Genomic DNA, 12,165 nt, shown 5'->3' on the forward strand with positions numbered 1-12,165 from the left:
AAGAATGACAGATGTAATTTACTTTGATCAAGTGTGTGGTGTTGCATTTTGGCAAGTTAAACCAGGGCTGCATCTGTACAGTAAAAAGTTGGGACCAGGAGAATGTTGTAGAACAAGGGTTCCCAACCTTTTTCGTCCCGTTTACTCCTTTGCAACTTTTCGAAAGTAAATTTACCCCCACCCTGTTTTGTTCAGTAATTTGAGTTTACACTTTTACCATAATAAAGCAACCGACAAAGGGGAAATTTAAAAATACTGTTTTTAACATTATTATTTTAAGTTCAAATAACAATAATAATAGCACATAACAATGTTATTTCACTTATTTATGAACATCTAATGATGAACAGATACCGGTATACCAGAACCAAACACTGTCAGTCAATATGTACAAATCCAGAATCACCAAATTTACCCCAGGTTGGGAACCCTTGTTGTAGAACATACATAGAATGTAGGGTGTGCCACCTTATAAATGCCATCACACATAGTTTCTGGAAATTATTGGCACAGGTAAACAGGGTGCCAAAGAAAGTGTCTGGCAAGTTTGCCCACATCGGGTAGGGCACTGAGTACAGGAGTTGGAATGTTATGTTGCAACTTTACAAGTCAACATAACTTGAAGAATTAAGTGCAGTTCTGGTCACCCAGCTATAGGAAGAATGGCATTAAGCTGAAAAGGGTGCAGAAAAGATTTACAAAGACAGGATTGGAGGGCTTGAGTTATAAGGGCAGGCTGGATTGACTGAGTTCTTTCTATATCTGGCGCATAGGAGGTTGAAGGGTAACCTCAAAGAGGTATTAAAATTAGGAGGGTTGTGGATAAGATGGATGGTCACGTGCGTTTTCCCGGAATAGTGCAGAGTCTAAAATTAGAGGGCATGGATTTAAAGTGAGAAGGGAAAGATTTAAAAGAAAACTGAGAGGCAACTTTCTCACATAGAGGGTAGCGGGTATATGGTACATGCTGCTAGAAGAATACAATACAATGTTTAAAATACATTTGGACATGGATATAAAGGTTATGATGGCTGTGGGCCAAATGCAGTCAAATAGGAGCAACTCAAATAGTCATCTTGGTTGGCATAGACAATTTGGGCCAAAGAACCTGTTATCATGCTGTGTAACTCAAAGACATAAGGTCAATATTTGCATTATACGTACAAATACTGATGCTTATTTTGTAAAGTTAAAATATCCTTTAAATAATGTTGGTTTTGATATGGCATGCAATAAGACAAGAAAAATGGCCAATAATAAAGAAATCACTCATTTGATTTGATTTCCAGCTTTCAAAATCTTGCAATGCATCACGCACCTCAGTCCAATCACCTGCCATTTTGTGCACTCACTAACCCATTTTCTTCTGAGCTAGGTTGGCACAGTGGCACAGCGGTAGAGTTGCTACCTTACAGCACAAGAGACCTGGGTCCGATCTTGACTGCATGTGCTGCATGTACGGAGTTTTTACGTTCTCCCCGTGACTTGTGTGGGTTTTCTCTGGGTGTTCCGGTTTCCTCCCACACTCCAAAGACATACAGGTTTGTAGGTTAATTGGCTTGGGTAAAATTGTAAATTATCCCTACTGTGTGTAGGATAGTGTTAGTGTGCACTGGTCAGCATGGACTCGGTGAGCCGACGAGGGTGTTTCTGCACTGTATCTCTAAACAAAACTAAACTAAGGTCCTGTAATCATTCTGGATACATAGCAGACAGTGGACCTGTGCTCAACCTGTAGTGGGAGTGTGCACTCCACCATAGTGAAGGCAATTAAGGCATACTCGATCTTGTTGCAGTTTACTGATAATATACACATGAAGCCAGCAAATTGACTCACAAATGAAGCCACAAATTGACCTTAGCTGTCACTTATGCATGCAAAGTGTTCAGAGCATGGACTGTGCCCAGACAAGGATACAATTCAACTTCTTGTCCACAATATTCAATCTCACTAAACCTGGCAGCATCCAAGCTTTAAAAAATATTTTGGATCAACAGAAAATAGCTTGGAAAATAATATAAGACAGTAAATACGATATGACATAACAACATTAAAAATGCTCAGCAAATCAACTGATTCACCTATATCAAGGTAATCTTCCTAAATAATTTATTACCAACGGGCCTGAAACTGCAGTATCACATGGACATACAAGCCTATATACCTACCTCTGTTCTCTGGATACAGGAAACAATGATCTCATACCAAGTAACAAAACTTGCCTGTATTTTAATGTTGGAGTCCAACCGTGATCCCAGCTAATAATGTCAAGATACAAATATTCGTGATCTTTTTAAAAAATATCAGAAGTGTGGCCAACATTTCAGAAAGACACGAAATGCTGGAGTAACTCAGCAGGAAGACATTTTTCTGGTGAAGATCCGTAGATTTGCACTGTGCATATATATTTCAATTCCCTCTTTACCGTGCTTATGTTTGGAACGAGCTGCCAGAGGAGTTAGTTGAGGCAGGTACAATCGCAATGTTTAAGAAACATTTGGACAGGTACATGGATAAAATAGGTTTAGAGGGATATGGGCCAAACGCAGGCAGGTGGATGTAGATCGGATATGTTGGTCGGTGTGGGCAAGTTGTGTCGAAGGGCCTGTTTCCACACTATGTGACTCTATGACACTTTGTGTATCACTGCCAGTTCACACCATTACATGCACAGATATTTACAGCTGCTATCACAACTAGCAAGTGTTTTCTTCAACTAAACTTTAACGTCCTGCGTAAAGCTAAATATAAAAGGTGCTGGTGTGATACACAATAACATATGGAACTAGACACATGCTTGCAACTCATCTTTTTGAGGAATGTGGGTTGGAATAGGTCCATCATTGTATCTTAATATAGACCCTATTCATAACTTTTCCACCGCATTTTCTATTTCCCAACTTGTGTTTTCATTGTTATTAACAGATTAATCAAACACCCATAGATATCATGGAGTCAAACGGCATGCATCAAGGTCCTTTATGATTATGAACCAATCATTAGCACCAGTCCTACAGACTTCCCCACACTCTCATCAATTCCCCTCCAAATTCTACCACTCACCTGTACAGAAGGGGTAATTTACAGTGCACAATTAACTTGCTAACCTGATGTGGGTGGAAACCAGAGCACTGGGGGGAATTTCACATGCTCACCGAGAGAACGTGCAAACTGCAGCAGAGGCCAGGATTGAACCCAGGTCTCTGACACTGTGAGGCAATAACTCTACTGTCTGCAAGAGTGTGCTGCCCATTTGTACCAAGCGTAAAAGCAATCATTTCAGGACTGCCAAATTCAGATGAGATATGTGCACATTGGCTGAAGGCAATTTCCCTTCCTGGCTAGAGAACGGAATCCAGCCTTTATCCACGATAGGTTAAACTGGTTGGAACAATAGCTTGCATCTATTAACAATAGCTTAACATTCTGAAAACATTCTATAGATTGAAAAACTATTGTCCATTGAAGGAAATAATGTTACGGGTTGAGGGTCAATTTTAATCAGCAGTTGTGTCAGTCGCATCTACTAAAACGTGAGAACCAGCTTCACTAAAAAGTTCACATGTCAATTCCAACCAGTAATCAGACACCATTGTTTGCAAGGCCTCCAGTTCTCAGCATGAGAAAAATATCTTGGAAATTGATAAGATATCTCTTCTATTCAAAGGTATCAATATTCTTTATGAACAATGGAACATCCATTCATGCTTTAAGAATGCACATTCCAGCCATTAGGCATGGGACATCCTGGTTTTGCCCATTGTAAATCATACAGAGGAAACACAAAATAAATGTTGATGTTAATTGGACACAAATTGAAACTCCCCAGAATTATATCAAAGGAAGGGATTGTGGCAATAATGTCATTTAATATAAAGCACAGTTAAAGACATATTTGTGCTGTAGATCGATATTTTGGGTGTTCAGTTATAGAATAATATGATATGGAAACGGGCCCATTGGTCCAACTTGCCATGCCAACCAAAATGGCCATCTAAGCTAGCCCCACTTGCCTGCATTTAACCCATAACCTTCTCAACCTTTCCTATCCATGTACCTATCCAAATATTTCTATATCCAAATAGCCATCCTTCAACACTGTGATAAAATTAATATATTTTGAGTGCTTGGGATTTTGTGCTTAGAATCTTTTAGACCACATTTGTAAATGATTTTGTCTCAAAAAGATGTTTCAATATTCAGACGCATTCTTGTCAATTGGGGCATTCTCCATTGTATATATGTTATTCCGTAGAGACACTTGCCAACACCGAAGAATGCTGAAGTAAATTATGTAATAGTACCTACTGAAACAATTTAAATGCCTGGCTTTGGACTTTAAGACTATAAATCCTCAATGTACTTGAGTTCAGTGCAATTCTTTCAAGAGGTTCTTCCAAGTGGTTTTTGAAGGTTGCCTGCCTCTCAAATGCCTGGGTGCCTCTCAAATGCCTGGGTGCCTCTCAAATGCCTGGGTGCCTCTCAAATGCCTGGGTTCAAAGAGATCATGTGAGTGGCATTGGTTCTTATGTAAATAGAATGCATTGGCTTGATGGCACTTAGAATAGAATTGCTGTGAATAGTTTATTTTTGAAAAATATTACCTGCCTGTTGTGTTGAATAAGGACCTTTACCTGCCTGTTGTGTTGAATAAGGAGCTCAGGCCTCCATATGGCTCATTCAAGGAATTAGAGAGAGTAATGGAGAGCATGTGGAAGAGAATAAGACAGGTAGCACACTTCACAGCTGGTAGTGCTGCTGCCTCACAGCATCAGAGACCCGGCTTCAGCCCTGACCTCGGGTGCTGCTTGTGTGGAGATTCGACATTTTCTGTGACCCTGTGGGTTTCATCCGAGTGCTCTTGTTTCCTCTCACATCTCAAAGACATGCAGGTGTGTAAATGTATTAATCTCTGTAAATAGCCCCTAATGTGGAGGGAGTGTATGAGAAAGTAGGATAACATAGAAACAGTGTGAATGCATGATCGATGATGGGCAAAGACTTGGTGGGCCGAAGGGCTTGTCTGTATGCAGTATCTCTAGAACTAAACGTAGCTTATCCAACCTTTAAGGATTTGACAATTCCTTATATCCTGAAATGCTGAACTCTACTTTTTCCTTTAGCCTCTCCAATTTTTGAAATCTATTGAGCAGTGCAAAGCAGGAAATGATTAAGATTAAGATAAGCAGGTTGAACTTGGTTATCAGTTTTCAGTCAACTGGCAGTACAACTGAATGTTTCAAATTTAGCTAAAAAATAGCAACCATTTCTTTCTTTCGATATTCCCATTGATTCCCATATATATCTATTGATTCCTCTCAGAAAGTTTGCAAAACAAATTCTGGTTGAAAATGGGTCAGGGCTCAGATCCTGTTAGAAGCATTTAAAAACCAATGCAGATTAAGCACATACATGCATAAGCACACATCCTTGATGATTGTGTTCTCTCTCACTGATCAATCTGATACATAAAGAATAGCACGAGCAAAATAATGAGTAGCTAGCTTCTTTAAAAAGGTTGGCTAAGCTACCTTTAGATTTAGTGATACAGCCTCCAGACAGGCTCACTTTGGCCCACTACCAATGCCCAGGAAAGTACACTCTTGTCCAAGATATCTCTTAAGAAAAATCAGACTTACGGTGATCCACTTTCTTGATAAATAACCAGCGAACGTCTTGCAATACTGTGAGGTCCAAACAAGGGCATGTTCATGTCCATGTATTTTTCAGTTTGGTTTAAACCATTCAGTGTCCCAAATTTCCCACTGATATCACCAACTTCATACTGATCAACTGTACCATTGCCTGGTTTGGGTGACAAAGATCCATTCACATTGAATGGGTTGTAGCGGTCTTCAACGCTAGTAACAGAACAAGATTCTGCATTGGGGGAGTCCGTTTTGATGGGAAGTGTGTGGATACCATAAGTATCAGCTTTGCTATTCAGATCTGTTAACATAACGTCCACAACGGTGCGGTCTAAATCTGAAAACTGCTTGAAAGTAATCTTTCCATTAACTTTTCCAATGCCTTTCCACGAATTAGTTTCCACAGAAGCTAGGCGAAGCATGGTTACATTAGCACAAGCTAAAGGTTTGACTGAGAGATTTTTTCCAAGAATGACCAATGATCGAGGAACAATGTTCAATGGCCCAGCAAGGGATGAAGTGGTGTCAGTAAAGAATTTCTTCCTGTCAACTGCTATGAGATAGTTGGCCAGCTTTATTGGTTTATGTTTCTTAGCATAGTCTCCAACTTCACATCGGAAAGGGCTGTCTGGACTACACTCAACGCTATAGTTACTTCCAACATCTACTTTGAAAGGATTGAAATGTCCCTTAGTGCTTAAGCAAGCGTTTGTATCGGAATCTAACTCAGAGCTTATGGGGTATTCATGAATGTACCAGAGGTGATCAGCTGTTGACGTAGCGGATGAGTTTGTATAGGAAAGGTCCATAAAAATGGACAAGTCTGAATAGGGGTTGCTCTTCAGCTGTCGAAAAACAATTCTTCCCGACACTGGGCCCTTAAATATGGCCTCAGCACTAAGGACTTCACCAGGGTATCCGATTGTACTACACACCCATCTAGAAGAGTCGGGGTGATGGACAACGACCGAACGACCAATAATGCTATTTTTCCCAAACAAAGGGAGGTTCCAGTCCTTAAAATTCTCTTCAAACGTGTCCAGTCCTTTCATAAAGCCATGCCTTCCACTCAAGTCCCCTATTTCATATTGATCATGAGTTTCGTTCATGGTCTGGGGATAAGAACCGGATGACTTCTTCCCAAAAGGATCCAAGTGCCCTCCTAGGTTATCGTTGGCACACAGGTTATCCAATGTGGTCCGTCGCTGAGGCAATGGGAAATTGTGTACGTGGTAAGCACTGGCCATGGACCTCAGGTTCATCAGCGAGACGGAGTAGTAGGTGACATCAAAGGGAGAAACTTGACGAAATTTGAAATTTCCTTTCACACCTTTCATGTCCATGTAAGCCCACACCTGCTTTTTTTCTATCCTCTGAACCTCAGCGCAAGACCACTCCGCACCATCGTACATGTACAACAAAGGTTTGGGACTGCCGCCGGGGACTCCATCAATGCGACTTTTAACATGTTTCAGAGGAGTGCCAACTTTGAAAATGCCGAGTAAGAACCTATTGTTTTGCCCACTGTTCTGTGCCGCTGCGGTACAGCTGGTCGCCCCATCTTGCATGTAGAGAGTCACGTTCATCTGCCCCAGGCTATCATTGATCACCATCAGGTTCGCCAGTACCCTCGCCGTGCTCTCCCCGTCGTTCTGACGGATGTACACGTCCCCGGCTACCGAAGAGAAAAACTTCCCCTGCCAGGTATTGGTGGGCACGTCTTTCTTTAGAGTGGCGCACGCTTTGCTTCCATTCTGACAGCCCGTGATGACGAGCGACAGATCGGAGAGGTCGGACTTCATCTGAAATAACTGCTTCTCCGCCAGAGTCTCGGTCGTACTGTTTGCTGTGAACCCGTAGATTTTCTCACCTACGTTCGCTTCGTTGCAGGGGTCCATGGAATTACCGTACATGACCGGGAATTCGTGTATGGAAATATCAACTTGGGCGCAATCCGTCGACAGAATTATGGTTATCTTCTGGGAAGTTTTGTTGAACTCTACGGTCCCCAGAATATTTCCCATGTTTATTTCAGCTGTGTAGCGCTCGGACGACACCGATGCTGTTAACAAAATATAAAAACGTGTTAATTTCAAAAACGTCAACGTGTATTTATCTCAAATCGATTTCACGCTGTCAAAAGTCTGCAAACAATAAACTCGTCACGTTGCACTGCTGTAAAAGTGCTGATTAACACAAACCCCGAGTCAAGTTGAGGTAGTGTACAAATTCCGGACGCCTTACCGATCGTTGCGACAAGCACAACACTCCACATTGTAGCCATAACTATGGTGCTCCTCTGAGCCGAGCAACGCATGCAGGCTCTCGGTAACCAAACGCCAGACTTTCGGCTTTCAAACAGTTTGTTTTATAACTCAGCTCATTGGAATAACCGCCAGGCGATTGGGTAAGCTGGCGTTGTGGTTCAGCCCATTTGGTGACCGAGGTTGTCTGAATTAGATTTTTTTTTAAAGGTGAAAGATTTTCGTTTTTATCACCGTTCCACGAATTGAGTCCGTCCGGTGTGTTTTCAATCGGTAAACACTTCTCCGCATAAATGAGTTGAATCCGCTGTATTAGAAATTGCCAGTGACCGCTGTTTCTGAACCGTTAGTTTTCTTTCCCCCGTTGCGATGATTCCCCAGTTGCGCGGCGAGTCTGTGCTGGATGTAACTTACAGTGCTAACACATTCCATGAATCATGTAACCAGACAGAAAAAGAACAGACGGGAGACGTGCACGCAAGGACTCCAGTGTGGATTCTGTGTAACAGCGAACCACGTTCGTGCACTCCTTGAAGGTGAAACGTCGCTGCGAAAAGCAGGCTTGGTGCAAATTGCTTGGTGCAAATTGCCGGCTTGTCACCAGGCTGGCGCAACGGAAAACAAAAAAAGTGGCGCGTTCAAACTCCATCTGAGCACTGAAGCCACATAATCCAACCAACTCGAAGGAAAGTGTTTCGCCTTTTTAATTAAAAAAAGTTGATTTACATATTTGCAATCTGTACATCATTTCCAGCAGGATATTTACAAAATTCAAATTAAAACGTGACTCACCTGGTCCAGTATGTACTTCAGCCATTGTATGTAAAACGTTTATTCATATATTGGACATATCGTTCTCAGTTCAGTATATACAAAATGAACATCAATTATACTAATTTATTTGGATGTCTTGTTGCCCTTTATTGGTATGACTGTATGGTAATCTGAATTTCCCTGTACCTTAATTGGTACAAGTGACAATAAATAAACCTTGAAACTAACAGAAAAAAATAATTCCAGTATTTACAAAATGAACATCAAATGGCCATCCTTGTCCAAGTTGCCTTTCATCCCCTGTGACACGTATCTGTTCCTGAAGTCTTCAAGAAAGCAACAGATACACTATTCTGAACAAGATACATAATCTGATGAAGGGTCCTGATCCAAAACCTCACCCATCCATGTTCTCCAGGGTTGCCGTCTGGCCCGTTGAGTTACTCCAGCATTTTGTCTGTCTATAGATTAACTGTGCTCTCTTTTCGGGCATGGAGAAATATTTGGGCATGGAGGTAGCCTCGGAAGAAGGGCAGACGGACAGCTTGGGCAGAAACAGTTAGACAGGTACATGGATAGTACAAGTTTGGAGGGGTATGGGCCAAACGCAGGCAGGTGGGACTAGTGTAGCTGGGACATGTTGGCCGGTGTGGGCAAGTTTGGCCGAAGGGCCTGTTTCCACACTGTATCACTCTATGACTCTAACCATTGCTGCCTGGACCTGTGAATAGCTATCCTGACCATGTCTTGGAGCAGAAAGCCAAGGAAGTTCCCCAACTTTTCAAGAAAGGAGGGAGAGAGAAAGCAGGGAATAATAGACCAGTCAGCCTGACATCATTGGTGGGGAAGGTGCTGGAATCGATTATCACAGATGTAATAGCGGCACATTTGGATAGCAGTAACAGGATTGGTCCAAGTCAGCATGGATTTATGAAGGGGAAATCATGCTTGACAAACCTGGAATTTTTTGAGGATATAACAAGTAAAATGGACATGGGAGAGCCAGTGGATGTAGTGTGGTGCCGCAAGGCTCAGCGCTGGGACCGTAGCTATTTACAATATATATTAATGATTTAGATAAAGGAATTAATAGTAACATTAGCAAATTTGCAGATGACACAAAGCTGGGTGGAAGTGTGAACTTTGAAGAGGATGCAGGGTGATTTGGACAGGTTGGGTGAGTGGGCAGGTGCAGCATAATGTGGGTAAATAGTGTGAGGTTATCCACTTTGGTGGCAAGAACGGGAAGGCAGATTATTATCTGAATGGTGTCAGGTTTGGAAAAGGGGAAGTACAACGAGACCTGGGTATCCTTGTACATCAGTCACTGAAAGTAAGCATGCAGGTACAACAGGCTGTGAAGAAAGCTAATGACATGTTGGCCTTTTTCATGAGAGGAGTTGAGTATAGGAGCAAAGAGGTCCTTCTGCAGTTGTACAAGGCCCCGGTGAGACCACACCTGGAGTATTGTGTGCAGCTTTGGTCTCCTAATTTGAGGAAGGATTTTCTTGCTTTTGAGGGAGTGCAGCGTAGGTTCACAAGGTTAATTCCCGGGATGGCGGGACTGTCATATGATGAAAGAATGGAGCGACTGGTCATGCATTCACTGGAATTTAGACGGATGAGAGGGGATCTTATAGAAACATAAAATTACTAAGGGATTGGACATGCTGGATGCAGGAAACATGTTTCTGATATTGGGGGAGTCCAGAACCAGGGTCCACAGTTTAAGAATAAGGGGCAGGCCATTTAGAACTGAGGTGAAGAATAACTTTTTCACACAGAGAGTTGTGAATTTGTGGAATTCTTTGCCTCAGAAAGCAGTGGAGGCCGAATCACTGGATGCATTCAAAAGAGAGTTAGAGCTCTTAGGGCTAGCGGAATCAATGGGTATGTGGAGAAGGCAGGAATGGGGTACTGATACTCTGGAGATGCTGCCTTCCGCAATTCTTCAATTAATTTGTCTCACATCTGTTGTGCTTTCATCTCTGGCCTTTGTCCAAGCATCTACCTATCAAATAACCCCTCTTCACTATGTGTCAGCCTATTACCTTGTCAGGCCCCTGCTTTCTTCCAGCTTTCTTCCCCCACCCTTCCCCACAATCAGTCTGAAGGGTCCCAACTCAAAACGTCGCCTATCCATGTTCTCCTGAGCACTGTGTCTTCTATCATTTAAGGTTACATTTTCCAAGCAGTGTCTGAAAAATGGATGATATAAGTGCAAGTTATTTACTTCTAAATGGTTGGTGCAGTGGGGCTTGCTGGACAACAATCAAAAACAATACTCTCGGTTTTCCATCCTAAATCTACTGTTTATCAGGCCAACAGTACCATGGCTATTGTCCATTCCAAGTTGAGCTAAAGAACTGTGAATTGAAAGTCAACCTTGTTGATATATTCCCATGATCAACTGCCTTAATGAGCTAATTCATCAACTGTACAGAAAAATGTTTTGGAAATTAGATAACAGGAATTAATATGCACTGCCCTATCACAACATTTAGGAAAGACATTTAACTCCCCCTCATTACATAAATCGCTTTCAATAGTCTCAGGAGAGTGTGGTTCAAAACATATTTCCAATAACCCAGTACTATTGATTCTAGATCAGTGACCCGACACAGAGATAAAGACAACAAAACAAGCACACAAAAAATTCATCATTCTTTCTCCAGCTTCCCTTCAAATTCCTAACTGCATTAAGTAATCATTTGTAATATACATAAAATCATGAATCACAGCTTCGTACTAGCTGGAACTTAATGGCCCACACAAGCTATTGACCCGAAAGGTCTGTTCCCAAGCAGTATGGCCGTGACTCAGTCTTTATCTGTGATCTTCTGCGATGAGAGTCAGAAGATCCCATAATTATTGGTTACAATAACTAAATTTGAGATCTATACTCTGGCAATATAATAAAACTATTGGGATATGATCAGATCGGTGGTCAGCGTGGACTCAGTGGGCTGAAGGGCCTGTGTCTATATTGTTCCTCTTAAAAAAAGATGAGGAATTCCTTCTCAAGGTTTTCTTCTCCCCAATTGGTCAATTTGTTCTCCAGTGGTTGTCACAGTTTAAAAACATGTCAAAGTCAACACTAATGGACAACGTAATCTGAAAGATTCTTGATCTGTATCACTCACTACCACAAATGTTTGTAGTCTATCCACATTTAGGATATAACCCATGGTTACGTTCATTCCTCTCTACAACTATCTGTTGGTTCTTGGGATGTGTGAACCAATATTCTCCTTCCTTGCATGGTTCTTCTTCTTTCTGACAGCACAGTTGACTTCAGCTCAGCCTATTGAGAAATCAAGAGAAGCAGACTACATCTGGTGAAGCAGAGAGAAAGATATGAAGCAAAAAAAAGGGGAATATTTCAATGAGTAATGTCACAATCTGTGTGGAGTGGAGGGTTAGTTACAGATAAGCAGTTTAGTAGTTTTAATAAACTACAGTAAAATCATCAGTAAAC

General features: G+C 41.7%; 1 protein-coding gene across 1 annotated transcript in view; it reads right to left on the bottom strand.

The window, feature by feature from the left end:
• Positions 1-8,441, bottom strand: part of cusr (Copper-only SOD repeat protein) — an 87,330-nt gene extending 78,889 nt beyond the window's left edge. Inside the window, exons 1-2 of the mRNA XM_078413401.1 lie at positions 7,894-8,441; positions 5,641-7,711 (exon numbers count right to left, since the gene is read on the bottom strand). Coding sequence (XP_078269527.1) covers positions 5,641-7,711; positions 7,894-7,966 — 2,144 coding nt within the window. The 5' untranslated portion in view covers positions 7,967-8,441. The remainder of the gene's footprint in view (positions 1-5,640; positions 7,712-7,893) is intronic.
• Positions 8,442-12,165: the final 3,724 nt, after the last annotated feature.

The sequence above is a fragment of the Rhinoraja longicauda genome, chromosome 16, assembly GCF_053455715.1.
Source record: "Rhinoraja longicauda isolate Sanriku21f chromosome 16, sRhiLon1.1, whole genome shotgun sequence".
NCBI lineage: Eukaryota > Metazoa > Chordata > Chondrichthyes > Rajiformes > Arhynchobatidae > Rhinoraja > Rhinoraja longicauda.